The sequence below is a fragment of the Spermophilus citellus genome, assembly GCF_964194105.1.
Source record: "Spermophilus citellus genome assembly, chromosome: 4".
Classification (NCBI taxonomy): Eukaryota; Metazoa; Chordata; class Mammalia; order Rodentia; family Sciuridae; genus Spermophilus; species Spermophilus citellus.
In genome coordinates, this window is record NC_138185.1 from 12,266,299 (window position 1) to 12,283,511 (window position 17,213).

Here is a 17,213-nt window from a genome sequence, read left to right on the forward strand (position 1 = left end):
GATGTGGAAGTTTCTTTGTGCTGGCCACATTGACATATCTGAAATCTAGTCTCTTGCCTTGATTCAGCCATGAAAGCAACATTTCTCTACTGGGTCAAAGTTAAACACTTCCACCTTTCTTTCATTGCTGTCACCCTATCTTTGGTTGATGGACAGAGGACACCAGGAACTACAGACTATCCAACAGTCAAGAGGGTGAGATATGCTCTCTCTGCCACAAAGTCGGGGAATGTGAATTTAACCTGGAGCATAACCTGTTCACCACAATGAACAGGTGGTGAAAATATTAATTAACCATGCACTACAGGTAGACACCCCCCCCCAAAAAAAAGCCCTTAACATTTAGAAACAACTCCTACATCACACAGCATTAAGGAGGACAAGAAACCACAGGCTTAATAAAGTTGACAGACACTGAATCTAAGGGGATGCCATGGAAGGAAAAAACCATATAAAAACCTTTATTTTAACATTTAAAAGGAAGTCACATATTCATTCCAACAGCTTTCCCAGGCTTGACCACCCAATAAGTTAACACAGACACTCAGGTACTTGAAGGTTGCTATACAGCTCCTTAGCCGACTCAGGGCAAAGTGGTCACTTTTCTTCACAACCAGACTCCCAGTCTGTCTCCTGCAAGGCCACCTTGCTTGGCACAGCTGTGGCGATAGCAGCACGACTTGTGGCTGCTTTCCCTCTGAAGGGTGTGGTTACTACAGTGGAGCTCTCTGGGCAGGGAGGCTGAGGCACTGCATGCTCAGCAGGACACGTGACATTTCCCATAGTGCTCTCTTTAGGTCAAAGGCAGGTAGGTAAGACGAGTCTCAGCAGCATGTTCCTGAAGACTATATAGCAGCCCTGGTTCAACACTTCTCTCCCTGCACAATTATGATTATTTGCTAGTTGACTCTTTGCCTTTTTGGCAATTCAGTGGCTTTGATGAATTTGCTGTGATCCAAGGGTGTTCAAGTACTTCACTTAGAGTTGGCCTCTGGCTTGGATTATGCTTCAACAGTCTTGAAATGAGGTCCCTGGCTCCCTCCGTCACAAAGTCAGGGAATGTGAATTCAACCTGGAGCACAAGTGACAACATGTCATAAACACGAGTCAGAGAGACCAAGTTGCCTAGCTATTCCAACCTTAGCCTAAAGTTCAGGCTGATAAGAAAATAATTCTAATAGTGCTGGTCCTTTTGTTCGTCTTACCCGTGATATTCTTCTGTAGGTCTCTTGGTGTGTGTTTGCCTCAAAAGGAGGCTGCCCAACTAGAAATTCATAGCAAAGAACTCCAAGGCTCCAGAGATCCACCTTCTCGTCATGCATCCGGCCTTCAATCATCTCAGGGGGCAGGTAGTCCAGGGTGCCACAAAGAGTGGTTCTCCTAAAGAATGGAGGCTCAGGTTGATGTGCTCTGGTTTTAAAATCATGGCAGCTGCTAAATCATTAATTATGCTAACACTGACTGAGCGCCCCCACCAGGCCAGACCCCATGCTATTCAGGAAGCACTGTCAACCCCATTTCTGGGCAGAGCACAGAAGAGAGAGATGTGTAAGATCACATAGCTAGCAACCAAGCTTCAGCCCAAATCTGTCCAGCTACAGAACCTGAATAATCTAGAAGAAACTGAAAGTATCATTTAAAAAAAAAAAAAAAAGCTGTCTTACAAAGTTCTCTGTAAATGTAGTTCACGTGACACCATAATCAGAAAAATACATTTAAAAAATGAAAGGGATGGTCTAGATCAAGACCAAAGAATGAAATACCATGGATGGACCTTTATTGGTTCTGACTTCTAAAAATAGCTATAGCAGGGCCTGGTGGCTCACACTTGTAATCCTAGCAGCTGGGGAGGCTGAGGCAGGAGGATCACAAGTTCAGAGCCAGCCTCAGCAAGTGAGGTACTAAGCAACTCAGTGAGATCCTGTCTCTAAATAAAAATACTAAATAGGGCTGGGGATGTGGCTCAGTGCCCTCAAGTCCAATCCGCAATACAAAGATAAAATTTCATGGACAACTGGGGAAATTCGAACATAGATAAAGATATGAACAACACTATTAATTTTCTAAGGTGTGATAATGGTTGTGATTATACAGGACAATCCCTTGGTTTTTAGGTGGTGCTCAAGGATCATGATGCTGTAGCCTATTTTCAAAAAAACAGATGCAGCCAATATGGCAGTATTAAGACCTGCTGAATGGAGGCACTGGGCAGACCAGCATGCTGTCCACTACCAACTCGGCCATTTCATAACAAGGTTAGGAATAAGCTAGGGGTGACAGACATCCAGCCGGGGGGGGGGGGTTCCTGTTGCTTTGAGCTGCGCTCAGCCTTGCCTGGTGTCTCGTGAGCACACAAATGTACATTCAGTGAAACAGGTATGCAGCTACCTGTGCAGATGTCCAAGCTCTCACCCCCACTGAGACTACATCAGGGGCTCTCACACAGTGGTCCACAATAACCAGGAAACTGTTATAGTTATTAACATTCAGGATGCAGGGTGACGTGGCCATCAACATTTATATAAATGATCTCTTCAGAAAAAAATAAGCCTTGTATTTTCTGTCATGGTGACACCACTGGACACATTAAGGTCAAGCTAAACCCTGCAGCCCCATGAAACTACAATTCTAAGAGACCGTAACAGCAGATTTAACATATGGCAGACAACAGAAATGACCTATTAAGACCTCACCCCATGTTGTCTATTTTAGGCTACACAATTTCTTTTAACTGACTTTATCTTAATAACTACCACTTGATGACTTTTAAAGTCCTCCCTCAAAGCTGACAAGCCTGAACAGTAGATGTACACTTTACAATGTCCCACTCAACACCAGACGTCAAAGCTTATTTAAACCCAAATCAATTTAAAACCTGCTCTTGTTGGGCAGGTTCACCTAAGGCCCAATTGTTTCATTAGATGATGTCTCTGTTCATTTTTAAGGGGGTTAAAGAAAGGACTGTTCCTCCTGCTGACAAAAAGCAAACAGACTCTTTTATCACCATCCTCAGTCATCCAGCCAAACCAATTTGGTTTTCAAAGTTCCCCAAAAAACTACTTTCAGCTGTAGATCTCTGTACTGCTGTCTCTGGAACTTTCCTTGTCTCCTTATCTGGGAAGCAACCATTAAGGTGGACTTTTCTCTACACATCTGCATCTTGCTTAGACTTGTCACAAGTTGACTTGTCCATCCTCTTCATTAGTCTCTAAAGACATTCAGCATCCTTAACAGTGGGCCCAGAGTGCCATATATAGCCCTACTTGGCTACAGAATAAAGTTTTCTTAAAGACAACATCTATTATCAGACCTAAATTATTTCTGGGTTGGTCACTTGCCCCAACTTAACAAAATATTTTTAGAGATTTTTGCACTTAGTATATGATCAGCCCCCAGAACTTCTGCTAAACAACTTCCACCTCTATAATGTTACATACCTGGAGGATGGAGCATGTACTGACCACCCAAAATCTGCAATCTTGAGCTCTCCAGTTGATCCAAGAAGCAGGTTCTCTGGCTTAATGTCTCTATGAATAACTCTCTTTGAATGGCAGTAAGATAGGGCGTTTGCTAATTCAGTTATGTACTATTGAAAAAAAAAAAGTATCAAACATCTGTTTTAGGTCTTGAACAACACAATATCAGATCTTTTCTAAAAGAAAATACAATAGATTTTTAACATGTTTTGCAGGTTTTAAACACTGTAGAAGCAATATATGTCTATATAAATCAATTGAACATCAAATTATTCAGTACTTAGTTACCTCTTTGCCAATACAGCTGATGTGACATTGAAAGACAGGAAAGACCGATTATGAACTATAACTACACCCCCTCATGACAATTGATGGCCCAGCTACAATGAATTAAGTAATCAATGCTGAAGAACTCAAATTAGGGATTCATGTAATTTTTTTTCTTTTATATCTTTTAAGTGCAGCCAATTCCCATTTTTTAAAACCAAGATCACTCTACAACAATATAACCTGTTTGAAGATAAAAATTTACTTCAGGAGTATCAGGAAAAAATTATTCTAAACCATAAACAAACTAGACTTAAGCTCACTGGCATATCAACAATGCCATCTATGGTTTCAATGTGTCCCTCAAAAAGCATGAGTTGGAAACTTAACCCTTGATGCAACAGTGTTCAGAGGAGGGCCTAAGGGGAGATGTGTCTGGGTCATGAGGGTACCACTCCAATGAGTGGATCAACACCGATTTGTCAATGGGCTTGAGTTCCCTCTCTTCCTCTGTGGCACTTACTCTGATGCTTTCCTCCATGGATGATACAATAAGACAGCCCCAGCCAGAGCCATCAAAAAAAAAAAAAAAAAAAGTAAAAAGGGATAGGGATATAGCTCAGTGATAAAGCATTCCTGGGTTCAATACCCAGTACCAAAAAAAAAAAAAAAAAAAAAAAGACCACCCTAACCAGAGGTGGGACCCTTGCTGGACTTCCCAGACTCCAGAATTAGAAGAAATAAATTTCATTCTTTACACTGACCCAATCTCAGGTATTCCATTATAGCTGCATAAAATAACTAAGAAAAACTACATTAATGTATATTAATTACTATATTAATTAATGTATATTAATTCATTAGTCAGCATAAAAGTATGCAAAAACAATGTTATTTTTGTTTCCTTAAGTTTTTTTTTTTTTTTAATATTGTTTAGCTGTCAGTGGACCTTTATTTATTTATATGCGGTGCTGAGAATCAACCCCAGTGCCTCAAGTTTTAAGGGGTTTGTTTGTTTTTGTACTGGAGATTGAACCCAGGGGTGCTTAACCACTGAGCAACATTCCCAGCCCTTTAAATTTTTTGAGACAGGGTCTCACTAAGTTACCTATGGCCTTGGGGTGTTGCTGAGGCTGATTCCCAATTTGGAATCCTCCTGCCTCAGACTCTGGAGTTGCTGGGATTAGAAAAAACTGACATGCTGAAATTTTAAATTAAAAACTGCTTTGTGAAAGACATAGATGAGAAAAAACAAGGCGTAGACTAGGAGAGAATATTTGCAAATCATATATAATAAGGGATCTGTATCCAAAACATAACAAGGAACTCTTAAAAATCAGTAACAACAACAAAAAAAAGTTAAAAGTGGCAAAGAGTTCAACAGGTGCCTCAAAGATGATATACAAGCTCAATGTCATCTGCGATTAGAAAACTGTAAATTAAAACAAGAAAATACCACTACACATCTATAGGAATGAGTAAAGTCCAAAACACCAACATCAAATGCTGGCAAGGATAAGAACTGGAAAAGAAGAAAACTGTCACGCCCCCCCCCCCAAATACTGATGAATCTTAAATGCTTATTACTAGGTGAAGGAAGCTAATTTTAAAAGGCTATGTGCTCTTATGGTTCCAATTATGATATTCTAGAAACAATAAAACAATAGACAGTAAACAGCTCAGTGGTTGCCAGAGACTGAGGAAGTAGGACTGAGCAGGTGATGCCAGGTTTACTGGCTGTGAAACTCTTATACACTACATGGTGGATGTATGATGTTACACGTTTCAAAATCCACCGAACTTTATAGCATTAAAAGTGAATACTGGGCTGTATTATACCCAGCAGCTCAGGAGGCTGAGGCAGGAAGATCACAAGTTCAAAGTCAGCCTCAGAAAAATCAAGGTGCTAAGCAACTCAGTGAGACCCCGTTTCTAAATAAAATTAAAAAATAGGGCTGGGGATGTGGCTCAGGGATCAAGTGCCATCCTAGGATATTATGAAGAATCTAAGTATATTACAAATGTATGAAGCAACCTCACTAATGAGTGTAGATGGAGTATGTTGGCCTAAATAACTTTGGAAACAGTGTCTATAAAACATACAAAAGAAGTTGTGTACACTACTCTAGTTGACAGCTGTTCCCATGGGTTAACTGGTTAGCAGTTCTGACATATGCGTACATATGTAGTAATGTAGGTACACTGGACGTGTAAGTAAATGCATGGTAGACGGCGAAATCCAGGTTTCTCAATGCTGGCTTAGTAGTCCTAGATAAGGGAAGGTGGTCAGAATGATCCATGTGGTAAAAGATTGGGTAAAGATTTCAGTATGAACTCATGTTTAGATGGGTAACTATTTAGACACAGGTATATACATGATTACTGTATACATGTATTCCCTTGTGCCCTGTCAACCAAGGTCCCAGAAGCAATGATCCCCCCCCCCCAGTGGTACTGAGCACACCCATTATCCAGAGCTGGAACAGTTTGTTCATCAAAATAAAGTAGTATTGGATTATAAATCAGAATAAAATAATATCCATGAGTCCTTTTATGTATAATGGTTGAATATAATAAGGAAGAGCAAGCAAGTTCTCTGGTACATAATTCCTGATAATTTACCTAAATCCTTCTCCCACTCTCCACTCAGTGTAGGCTTTGTGCAGCAACTTTCTTTGAAAGGATATTAGGGAAAGGGGGAAAGCAGGAGCTTCATGTGGCTACACCTGGCAAACACCTCCTGAGGTGCATGCTGTAGCCCCTCCACCGCCCCAGGTAATAGGTTATGTTAAGAGTGCATATTCCAGGGGCTGGGGATGTGGCTCAAGCAGTAGCGGGCTCGCCTGGCATGCATGCGGCCGGGGTTCGATCCTCAGCACCACATACAAACAAAGATGTTGTGTCCACCGAGAACTAAAAATTAAATATTAAAAATATTCTCTCTTTAAAAAAAAAAAAAAAGTGCGCATCCCAGACATGATACAAACCCACTTGCCCTCTTAAGTCTTCCTCTCAAAGCCCGTAGGCCCTACCCAACAATGAGAAATATTAACCAACTCTGCAAAAGCATAGACTAGTTAATGGTCACATAAATACTGGCTCATTATCTGTGACAAAAGTACCATATCAATGCAAGATGTCAACAGGAGCCAGGCACGGGCACACGGAAACCTCCTATCTTCTTCACGATTGCTGTGAATCTGAAGAATTACCATTCTAAAGTAAACCATCATCTTTAAAAGATGGCAACTGTCTATACACATTTCCACAGAAAAAACAGCTATGGAAACAAACCAGTCACAGCATTCCACCAGGTGCCTAGTTTTATCTGCACATAGGGTACAACTAAGCTCTTTTGATTTTGCCATTTCAAATGTTTGAACCTATTAAGCTACCTTTCCATTAAGAAAGAACTTATTCTACTATAACGAAAGGCAGGTTTGCATTGGAAAATAGGTATAAAGGAAACAATTAGCCTGGACAATAAATGAAAACTTACAGTAGCAGTTCTCTGCTCATCAAACTTGGAAAGTTTCTGAAGTTCTCTATAGACAGTTCCAAGCGGTGCATACTCTAGAATTAGGTAAACTCTGGTGGCATCATGAAAATAGCCATACAGCCTGAGTATATTAGGATGCCTACAACAAAAGATAAGGACTGTAACATCTGATTTCAGAGCTGACCCCAAAGTAACTATCAAATACCAAGAAAAACCCTCATGTAAATAAAACCAGTGGTGTTTCACACAATAGCCTGCTCCCCAACCCCACCTGAGAGTCTGAAACTATAGGCTTGCTCTAAGAAAAATACACACACATTGTCATTTTACACACATTTTAAAGTATCATAGGAGCTTCAGCTCAGACTACTATTTCCTTCCTATAGGCATCACTATTCTTGAGGGGAAAATCTAGCTCAATATTATTCTACATACTAAAAGAAAAGAGCATGACATCCACTCAAAAGAGTATCACAAGAGCAGTGTGCAGTCATGGCAGCAGCCAAATGCCACAGGGCATGGGTGGCACAGCCTGTCTTGCTTGCCACATCCAGATCCCCCACCAGGTGATGGCAGGTGGAATACAGGCCAGATACTGCCAGAGTGCAAGTATTAGCACCTAATTCAAATCTGGAAAACACTGAAAGCAAAAACATCCCGCTGACCAGAGGCAACTTTTACTTAGCTCAGATAAAAGGGTGGCAATCCTCTTAATTATCCCCCCCCCACACACACACACACATGCACACACACCTCAGCAGCAAGCCCCAGGTAAATTACTTCCTTAACAAAACATTAAATCCTCAAGTGATTTTTCAGGACAATAGCACCTAAGTATTTGGAAAATGACATATTTAATGGTTTTTCACGACACTATGAAGCAAGCCCTCTAAAGAGAGATTTCAGCTTTTTAACCTTTAGGAACTTTAAATCCCAAAACCACTCCTCTGCACAGCAGCCTGGACACTCACCGGAGGTGGGACTGGATCTCTACTTCTCTTCTGAGCTGATGCTCCACTCCTGCTTTCTCCAGCTGAGCTTTAAATAACACTTTAAGAGCCAGAATAAACTTGCTTTGTTTTTCTCTTGCCAAATAAACATTGCCAAACTTTCCTTTACCCAGTGGGCGACCAATGTCAAAATCTTCCAAAGTCCATTGCCTTCTAAAAAGTAATTTGAACATCTTAAAGTATGAAAAAAAAATAGTTGCTAACAACTTATCAATTAGTAGCAGACATTCCATAAATAATTTTATATTCAAAATTACTTCATATGTACCCTCAACAAGAACCAAGCCACCAGTAACAAGTTGCAATCAATCATTAAACCCCAACTTCCCCAGCTGCCTTTAGCTCTATGAGGCAGTATTTAGGAATGATGTTGCATTTTTAAAAGAGCAGCCCTCAATGGGAATGTCCTGGGGCTACTCCAGGCTCAGCAGTATAGGCCTACCAACAACTCTAAAAACCAAATAAAAGGATAAGTAACTCCAGAGGAAGAGCACTCAGGATCCCCTGTGGTCCTGTGTCAAACCAACCACTTCCTTCTATCCTGAGGAGCTAACCCTTTCTGAGGTGGAGAGCCCACTCTAGAGGTAGACACAGAAATACTGTTGCTAAGGGAAGCAGGCAGGACCCCACAGGCCAGTGGGGCATGAGAACTACTAGAGTTCAATTCTGAGAAAGGCTGTTAGGCAGCTAAAAGCAAAAAAAGACTATGGAGTCATTCCTGGTCCTGCTCCCCCATGTTCGAGTCCAGTTCAGAGATTAAGAGCAGGTACTTAGAAAATGGGGTAGATACCACAGCCAGCCTCTTCAGTACACAACAAATGCAATAATTATATCAGTACTATAAAATACCTACAGTCACATACACATTTAACAGTTTTACTATGTGACAGTTTTTTAAAAACTTGCACTTTTAACCAGGTGTGGTGGGTAGTCAGCTCTCATTAGACTGAAGCTGGAGGATCACTTGAGCCCAAGAGTTTGCGGCCAGATAGGCAATTAGTAAGACCCCAATTCAAAACATAACAAATACACCTGAACTTCTATATAAGAATTAAAAAAGCATATACAATATATGCAGAGCACATGTAAGTTATACACACTGGTAACTTCTGAGGGTAGAGAAGAACTGCACATTTTCTGTAACAGAGTCTTACAAGTTTTTTCTATATTTAAAAAGCAATTTAAAAGAAAAAGCCCCTAGTAAATACCTATATGGGGAGTGGGGGAGACTTGTTTACAATTCTGGAAACATTTTTCTTCTAAATGAAGATAAATTCTCATGAGCTGGGCACAATGGTGCACACCTATAATCCCAGCTCAGGAGGCTAAGGTGGGAGGATCACGAGTTCAAAGCCAGCCTCAGCTATTGGAGCTGGGAGGATATAGCTCAGTTGGTAGAGTGCTTGCCTTGCATGCACAAGGCCCTAGGTTCAATCCCTAGCACCACATAAAAATAAAAGAGCTGGGGATGTGGCTCAGTTTAAGCATCCCTGAGTTCAGTTTCAGCATCCCCCCCCCAAAAAACCCTCATAAGTCTGCAATGAAATGGTATATTTTACTGGACTAATAGTATAGAACTTGATAAATAAGAAAGCTTACTTCTTTGAGTCTTCATTTTTCTGTTTTGATGCCAGTTCCCTTTCAGGATTATTTCCTATAGTGAATAAATTAAAATACTATTTTTAGAACTATATAGAATAAGGTTTTTTTTTTTTTTTTTAAGAAAAGATCAAAGAACATCCACCAAAATATTAATAGTATGTCACAACTGATAATCTGGGCTTTCTTAGTTTCTTTATAGAACAATGTCTATTAAACCCCAAAGGATTCCCACCATGAGGTCTGTACAAAATGAGTAAGAATGTATACAGTTAGGCCTTCCAGTAATAATTTAAAGACAAAGAATGTGCAAATTTCCATTGAAGTCTCAGTTTACAGTGAAGAGCTTCTAGAGGGTCTTTCCACCCATGACAAACTGTGGCCTTGTCACCACCTCACTACATGGAGCCATCCAGCATCAGTACAGTACATCTCAATCATCAACAGCATGCAAAAAACATAAGACAGCCACCCTCCTTCCAAGGTGAAATATAGAAATACAGCAAGCAGTTGCACAGCAAGAAATTAGAGTCACCATTTCATTAGCTGTGAAAACAGGACATTTCAGCTGTCTTGCTCCAATACCTCAACCCTTCTCAGCACAGTATGCTCCACTCAGGTGTTGGAATGCAGGTCCACGCTGCAATGACCATAGGAAGCCAGAATGTGCCACCCAAGACACTTCTCTGGCAGATTTCAAGCTGCTATTTTGGGGAAGCAGCAGACAGGAGAGCTCAAAAAAGCTAAACTTTCCTAAGAGCAACGCACATCTTTAAATCAAACTGACATAGGAAAGCACCTGGTAGAGGAAGAAGCTGGGAGCAAGGCCATCACCTAAGAGATTTTCTACCAGCTAGCAGCACAGCCCAGGCTCCCCATGCTTTCACCTCCCTGCCCTCTGTGGCCTGGCACTGCCTCCCTCCTCCCAGAAGCCCTGGGCATCCACTACATTCTGCAGCTCAAGATGCAATGTAAATGTCAATCCTCTGGCCCTTGAAGCTCATACTCTGTGATTCCTGGGCAATACATGGAATTAAAATGGCTTTTCTTGGGCTGCAGTTTGGTAGAGCGCTTACTTGGCACATGTGAGGCCCTGGGTTCAATCCTCAGCACCACATAGATACATAAATAAAAGTATTTTTTTTAAAATGGCTTTTCTCCCGTTAATCTGTCTACTGTCAGTATATTTTACAGATCCACTTACCAAACCTTCTGAGGGTGGACAAGTTCTTTTTCTTCCCTACACCATCATCCCTAACTCCTTCTTACTCATCTTTCAGGCCTATCACCCAATTCTCTCAGTCAGCATCCTAAATGAGCTCTTAAATTTATTGGCACCTCTCCCTCCTGGCTGTCTTTGCGTAAGTTAACTACTTCCAAGTCTTGGCTTCCTTCTCTATGAAATGGAGTTAACAACTTTGGCTACCTTCATGAAGTAGTTATGAAGACTGATAAGACAACATGGGTGAAGGAGTCATTTGTCTCAGAGCCTGATGTAACTGTTGGCATTCACCCTGCTCCACCCTACTCGGATCACTACCACCCTGATTTCATCCTTCTTCCTACCTGGGAACCCTGGATCCAGCATTGCTGCCCTCCAATTCACACAGTACCTCCCAAGGAAGCTTTCTTAAAGGCTTACCAGTCCCATCTCTGCTCAAACCTTCAGTATCACCAGGCGTGGCAGCACACACCTATAATACCAGCTACTTGTGAAGCTAAGGCAAGAGGATCGCAAGTTTAAGGCCAGCCTGCGCAACTTAGTGAGTCCCTACCTCAAAATTAACATTTTGAAAATGGGCTGGGAATTTAGCTCAATAGAGAGCATTTGCCTAAGTATGAGCAAGGCCCTGGGTTCCATCTCCAGTACCACAAAAACCTTCAGTAGCTTCCCAACGCATGAAATGAAGCCCCACCCCCTTAATAGTAGAAGCAGTGCCCCATGTGACCTGACCCATCATACTTGTGTGCCTCTATTCTGCTTCTCTGGTATTTCCCTCCACATGCCCAAACTTTACATTTCCAGTTCCTCAAATGTATCTGCTATAAACACCCAATATCCCATTAATAAGCAATCAAGAGAACATGGGATTGGCACTGTCCCTGGATGCCCAACTCTTCAAGAGGATGGGAAACTTTCTGTATTAGCACAGACATTTTACTTGAATGTGGACATCTTATTTTCTACTCATTCTCAATAGATGTGATGTAAAAGACAGGGCTCCAAATAATGACTTCAATGAAACTCAAAAGCTAGCTTACCAGGCCCTGATGGCTGGGACTGCTCACTCTTCTGGGTGTTGTTCACTGGCCGGGAGACAGAACGAGGTATACTGGCTGCCTGCAATTGCTTCTGTCCCAGTTTCTGACTGGAGACGAGCTTTTGTGCGTGCAAAGGAACACGCTGGGAAGAATTTGAAGGACACAAGATCCGCTGAGCCTGGCCACTGCTTGTAGACAACGGGTTCTGAGAAGGAATATGCTGAGTGACCAGAACACGTTTTGGACCTTCACCATGTGGAACTGTAGCCTGGAATAGGAAGGAAACAAGTCTTTATGGACTTCGGAATAAAGGTTGGATGTTTTGAGAATTCCGGAGTTTCCTAGCACAGAAAAATAATGAATAGCACTGATAATAAATGGAAGGGAAAGGCTATTTTAATGAGCATTTCCACAGGAATGAAAATGGTTGAAAGAGATAATTGAATACTTCCTATCCTAATTCCTCACCCCCCCACCAAAAAAAAAAAAAAAAAAAAAAAAACCTCATTCCCTTAACAACACATGTCCATCTACTGAGGGGAACACTAAATATTTCCTAAAAATTCTCAATGCCTTGGAAATATACTCCCTAAACTGCTTTCAAAACCAAACACAAAAATTCCAATCCATTAAAATCATTTTGAGGGCTGGGCTGCAGCTCAGTGGTCAAGCGTTTGCCTCGCATGTGTGAAGTACTGGGTTCGATACTCAGCACCACATAAAAATAAAGATACTGTGTGTTCATCTACAACTAAATAAATATTAAAAAAATAAAATAAAATCATTTTGATAATACGTTTAGAAAAAAAGACTGTCCAACAATGTTTATCTTCAAGCAAAGTTTAAATTTTGTTACACACCAGACTTTCCATAATAAATTTATTACTATTATTTGTCAATGTTTTATTTTCCAAGTGCTTACAAACATAGGCTCTTCAAAAGTTATTACTAAAATGTGTTTATACACCTGTGTGAAGTGTAACGATTAACTCTAAAACCCTGAGCTAATCACACTAAATTGATGGAGTGGGTGAGATTTACTCTAGCTCCAACAGCCCATCTAAAACCAAGGGCCTATGCAGAGAAGAGAAACCTCAAAGCCCATCACCAGTTCATCAGCCTGAATGCTCCAGAGAGGGTGCTCAAGAGTTCAAATGCAAGCCAATTACTTCTGGAAGGAAGCAACCACAACACAGTAGGCTGCAGGCAAATCCAGGAGTGCAACAGGGAGCTAAAGTCACAACCCAAAGTAAAGTTGAGAAAAATTTCAGATGCCAGCCTGATCTCCACGTGAGTTTTATAAATATGATTGCAAACTATTCAATTTACCTTAACGGGCCCGGAAACACAGTTTTCTTTAGATCTGTCCATGATGCCTGCAAAGAAAAAGAACAACCTTTAAAAACAGCCTCCTGCTCCAAAATGTTGTGCTAGGCAGTTACAGTTGTCCATGAAAGGCCTCCACACACATCTTTATATTTCATCCCAATGAAGCTGATGAGGGAGGACTTCTCTCATCTGACACACATGTACAGGCATGTGGCTTTTCTCACCAAGCCAACCCCTCCCTCCCCCATACATTGCATGTCATCCCATCCCTTCAAGCACTCTTCACTCCTGGATTTGACTTCCTGCTCTAATGGATCACTTCCTTCCATGCACAGCCAGCTGGAATTCCTGCTATCTTAGAAGCCCCTCTTACCCCAGAGCTGCCTCAAGCCATAACCCCATTACTCAGTTCTCCTTCCAACAGCAAAGCTCCCTCATCTCTATTTCTCACCCTCCCTGAGTCCATTCCCCATTAAGCTTTTTTATCTTTGCCACTTTAAGGGCTCATGGCTGAACCCTAGCGCTGTCAAAGCAAATAATTCCACCTTCATCTGCATCTCAGCAGCAGCTGGCTTTGTGGCTCACCTCTTCCTACTCCCTGCTATTAAGGTTCAGGTTTATCTCCCACCTCACTAGCTGTTTTTTACCCTTCTTTGCTGGTTTGGCCTCATTTTCCCCCAAACTGTGCTATCTGGGATGATCCAAGAATGAGTATCCTCCACGTCTACCCTTTAATAGAGACCTTCATCCTATGCCTCAGCTCTAAATACCTCTTAATAGAGGTATCCTAATGGATAACTCAAAATGCATCTTCTGCCCTAATCTCTCTTCTGACTGCTGGACTCAAATATCCAAGTATCTGCTTAGGACCTCCCAGAACTGTCTGACAGGCATCTTGATACTAATGCATCCAAAAGGCAACCTCTTCTCACCCCTCCACACTCCTTTCTCCTCCCTGCTTATGGAGTACCCTGAGCTCAAGCCCAGCACTACTATCTACACAAACTACTTACTACCTACACACACTCCCAAGGTGAGTTCACACGATCTCCTTGGCTTTTGTACCACCCACAGGCCGAGGATGCCCAAATACCCAAATATCCAGCACAGACCTTTCTCTAAACTCCAGATTTAGCTTATCTACTTTCTACTCAACATCTCCACTTGGTTAACATCTCTTTTTTTTTTTAAAAGAGAATTTTTTTTAATATATATATATTTTTTTTAGTTTTCGGGGGACACAACATCTTTGTTTGTATGTGGTGCTGAGGATCGAACCAGGGCCACACGAATGCCAGGCAAGCGTGCTACCGCTTGAGCCACATCCCCAGCCCAAACATCTCAATTTTAACATATCCAAAACTGATGTTTTGATCCCTCTCACAGACATCCTCATCTCAGCTGATGGCAAATTCGTTCTGCCAGCTGCTCTGGATGAAAGCCTTAGCATAACCCTTTCTGTAGTTACTTTTCTCTCAAACCCCATACCTAAATCCATTAGCATACTTTGTAGGCTCTACCTTCAAAACTATCACTGCTTACCATCTCTACTGGTACTATCTGCTTTAACCATAATTTTGTCCCCTGGATTACTTGCAAGATAACTCCTAAAGATCTCCCCACTTCCACCCTTGCTTCACTATGGTCCACTGATCCCATCAACGTGAAACATGTTAGTCCTTGGTACAGAAGTCCCCATGGTTCCCCAGCTTCATCAAAACAATGCAAACTCTTACATGCACTGAGAAGCCTATGAACTCATAAAATGTGGATCCTGACCACCTGACTTCCTTTGTCCACTGCATATCAGTCACACAAAGCTTTTCTTCAAAGGTGTCTCCTGGCTCAAGGCCTTTGAACTTCCTGTTCCTTTTACCTCTTAATTTCTTTCTCCACATGTTTAGCTCACTCCAGTTCATTTGGATCTTTGCCCAATGCTTCCTTACTGAATAATCTTATGGTTCTCCATAGCCCTTAACATCTTATATCATCATGTGCATCTGTTTACTGCCTATTTCCCCAGACTCAGATATCCTTTGTTACCGCTCAGAAACTCCACAGAAATAAGTCCCATGAGAGTGAGAGCTTAGTCCTATTGTGTTCACTGTTGCCAGCCTAAACCTAGAATAGCATCTAGCATACAACTCACACTCCAGTGCTTTGGGAATGAACCAATTCACTGACAAAGGAAATCAATAACAAGAGTCTGGCACAAATACCTATCTAATAGAAGAAATACCAAAGAAAGCAGAAAAACCTTCTTGACCTAGGTGTTCTCTTTATTCTAGAATCCAATCAGAAAGTATTCCCCATTCCCAGAGTTTCATATCCACCTTACAAATAATACCTCCACAATGAAGACAGCAACTGGACTAACAAGCCCAGAGCCTTTATATAAAACAGTGGATTAGTAACAGTTATAAAAAGGAAATTCATGTTTGTGCCAAGCAAATGTTTATTTTTTTTTCCACAGAAGCTCTAGGCTTTCTTCACTTTCCCTAATAATTACAAGCAGCAGACTAATGAGATCACATATGCTCAAGGCCTTTTAGTCAACATTCTTCTAGAAGTACAGACATTTGTTCAAATTTATTTTCTTTCACAGTTAGATGAATAAGCATAAAGGAATAATATTCTGATCCACAATTCCCCACTGCTCTTCAGGTGATTCAGATCTGCAACCAGATTCAGGAATCACATGACCAATGACCTTCACAGGCCCAGGCAGTTAAAACTAGAGGTTTACTAATGTGCAGAGGAAAATATTAACAGCACAGCGGGTTTCATAATCTTTTTTTCCTCCTTCAGACCTATGGATATCTTCAGAGATGAAGGGGAGGGACAAAGAAGTGTATATCTTGCCCAAGAGCCTTTATTCAAGGGAACAAGAAGGTTAAGGAGGAAATGGAGACCTGAAAAGTCGAGGGCAGTAGCTCCCTCTGCCTCACCGGATGTCTGTTATCTGGGTCCCAGTCCTAGTCTTCATTTTAACATCCCCCCAGAATTAGCATGCAAGGGCTGCGCTACTAGCTCTCAATGTAAGAATCCCCTGGAGGGCTTGTTAATGACACGGGAATCCCACCCCGAGATTCTGATTGCTGAGCCTGCAGTGGGCTCTAGTTTTTGACCAGGACTCTGAGAAGACCCCACAATGCACCCAGGTCTACAGCAGGGGAGGCCGAACCAGGCCAGCCTCTGCGAGGTCCCCCTAGTACTGCCCTCCTTCATCCAGCCAGCAGGACAACGGACCTTCCAGCTCTTCTACTCAAGTGGCCCCGCTAAAGCTCAGCCCTATTCGCCTCCTTCGCAAGCCCCACCGCGGCCGCCGGGTATCTCCCCAGCTCGTAGACTCCCAGCCCCACGACAGCGAAGGCTGTCTCTTCTTACCAGGTCTCCACCGGCACAAAACCCGGGCAGAAAGCCCACCCCAGACACCCAATCCGCTTCCAGAGCCAGCGGCGAAACCCAGCAGCTGCGTCCCTCGGCGCTCAGCCGCGGGAGCTGGAAGACGGGCTGGGGAGGCGGCCAGCGCAACGGGAGAACACCCCGGCCCTGGTCCGCAGCCCTAGTCCACCGCACCCAGCGGCCCCCCCACCCCTGCCCACCCTACCCACCAGCAGGATCACGCCTCCGACCCCGAGCCGCCGAGTTCTCCCTAGAGCTCAGCCGTTACAATTCAAAGGTTCTTCATTTTAAAGAAGAGTTAAACCCTCTAATCCGAAAGATGATTGGCTTAAACCAGGGTGAGGCTGCTATGTGATTGGTTCACAA

General features: G+C 42.2%; 1 protein-coding gene across 3 annotated transcripts; it reads right to left on the minus strand.

Annotated features, from left to right (window-relative positions):
* Positions 1-675: 675 nt before the first annotated feature.
* AURKA (aurora kinase A) lies at positions 676-17,147 on the minus strand. 3 transcript variants are annotated; one of them, XM_081293580.1, is made up of 9 exons: positions 17,057-17,147; positions 13,443-13,489; positions 12,114-12,381; positions 9,852-9,906; positions 8,214-8,405; positions 7,243-7,381; positions 3,438-3,586; positions 1,206-1,380; positions 676-1,072 (listed from the first exon to the last, which is right to left on the minus strand). In XM_081293580.1, exons 2-9 carry the CDS (start codon positions 13,482-13,484, stop codon positions 893-895), a joined length of 1,200 nt encoding a protein of 399 aa, XP_081149706.1. In that variant the 5' UTR covers positions 13,485-13,489; positions 17,057-17,147; the 3' UTR covers positions 676-892. The 3 variants fall into 3 exon arrangements, with proteins under 3 accessions (XP_081149706.1, XP_081149708.1, XP_081149707.1); XM_081293582.1 differs by lacking the exon at positions 17,057-17,147 and adding an exon at positions 16,830-16,994; XM_081293581.1 differs by lacking the exon at positions 17,057-17,147 and adding an exon at positions 16,692-16,806.
* Positions 17,148-17,213: the final 66 nt, after the last annotated feature.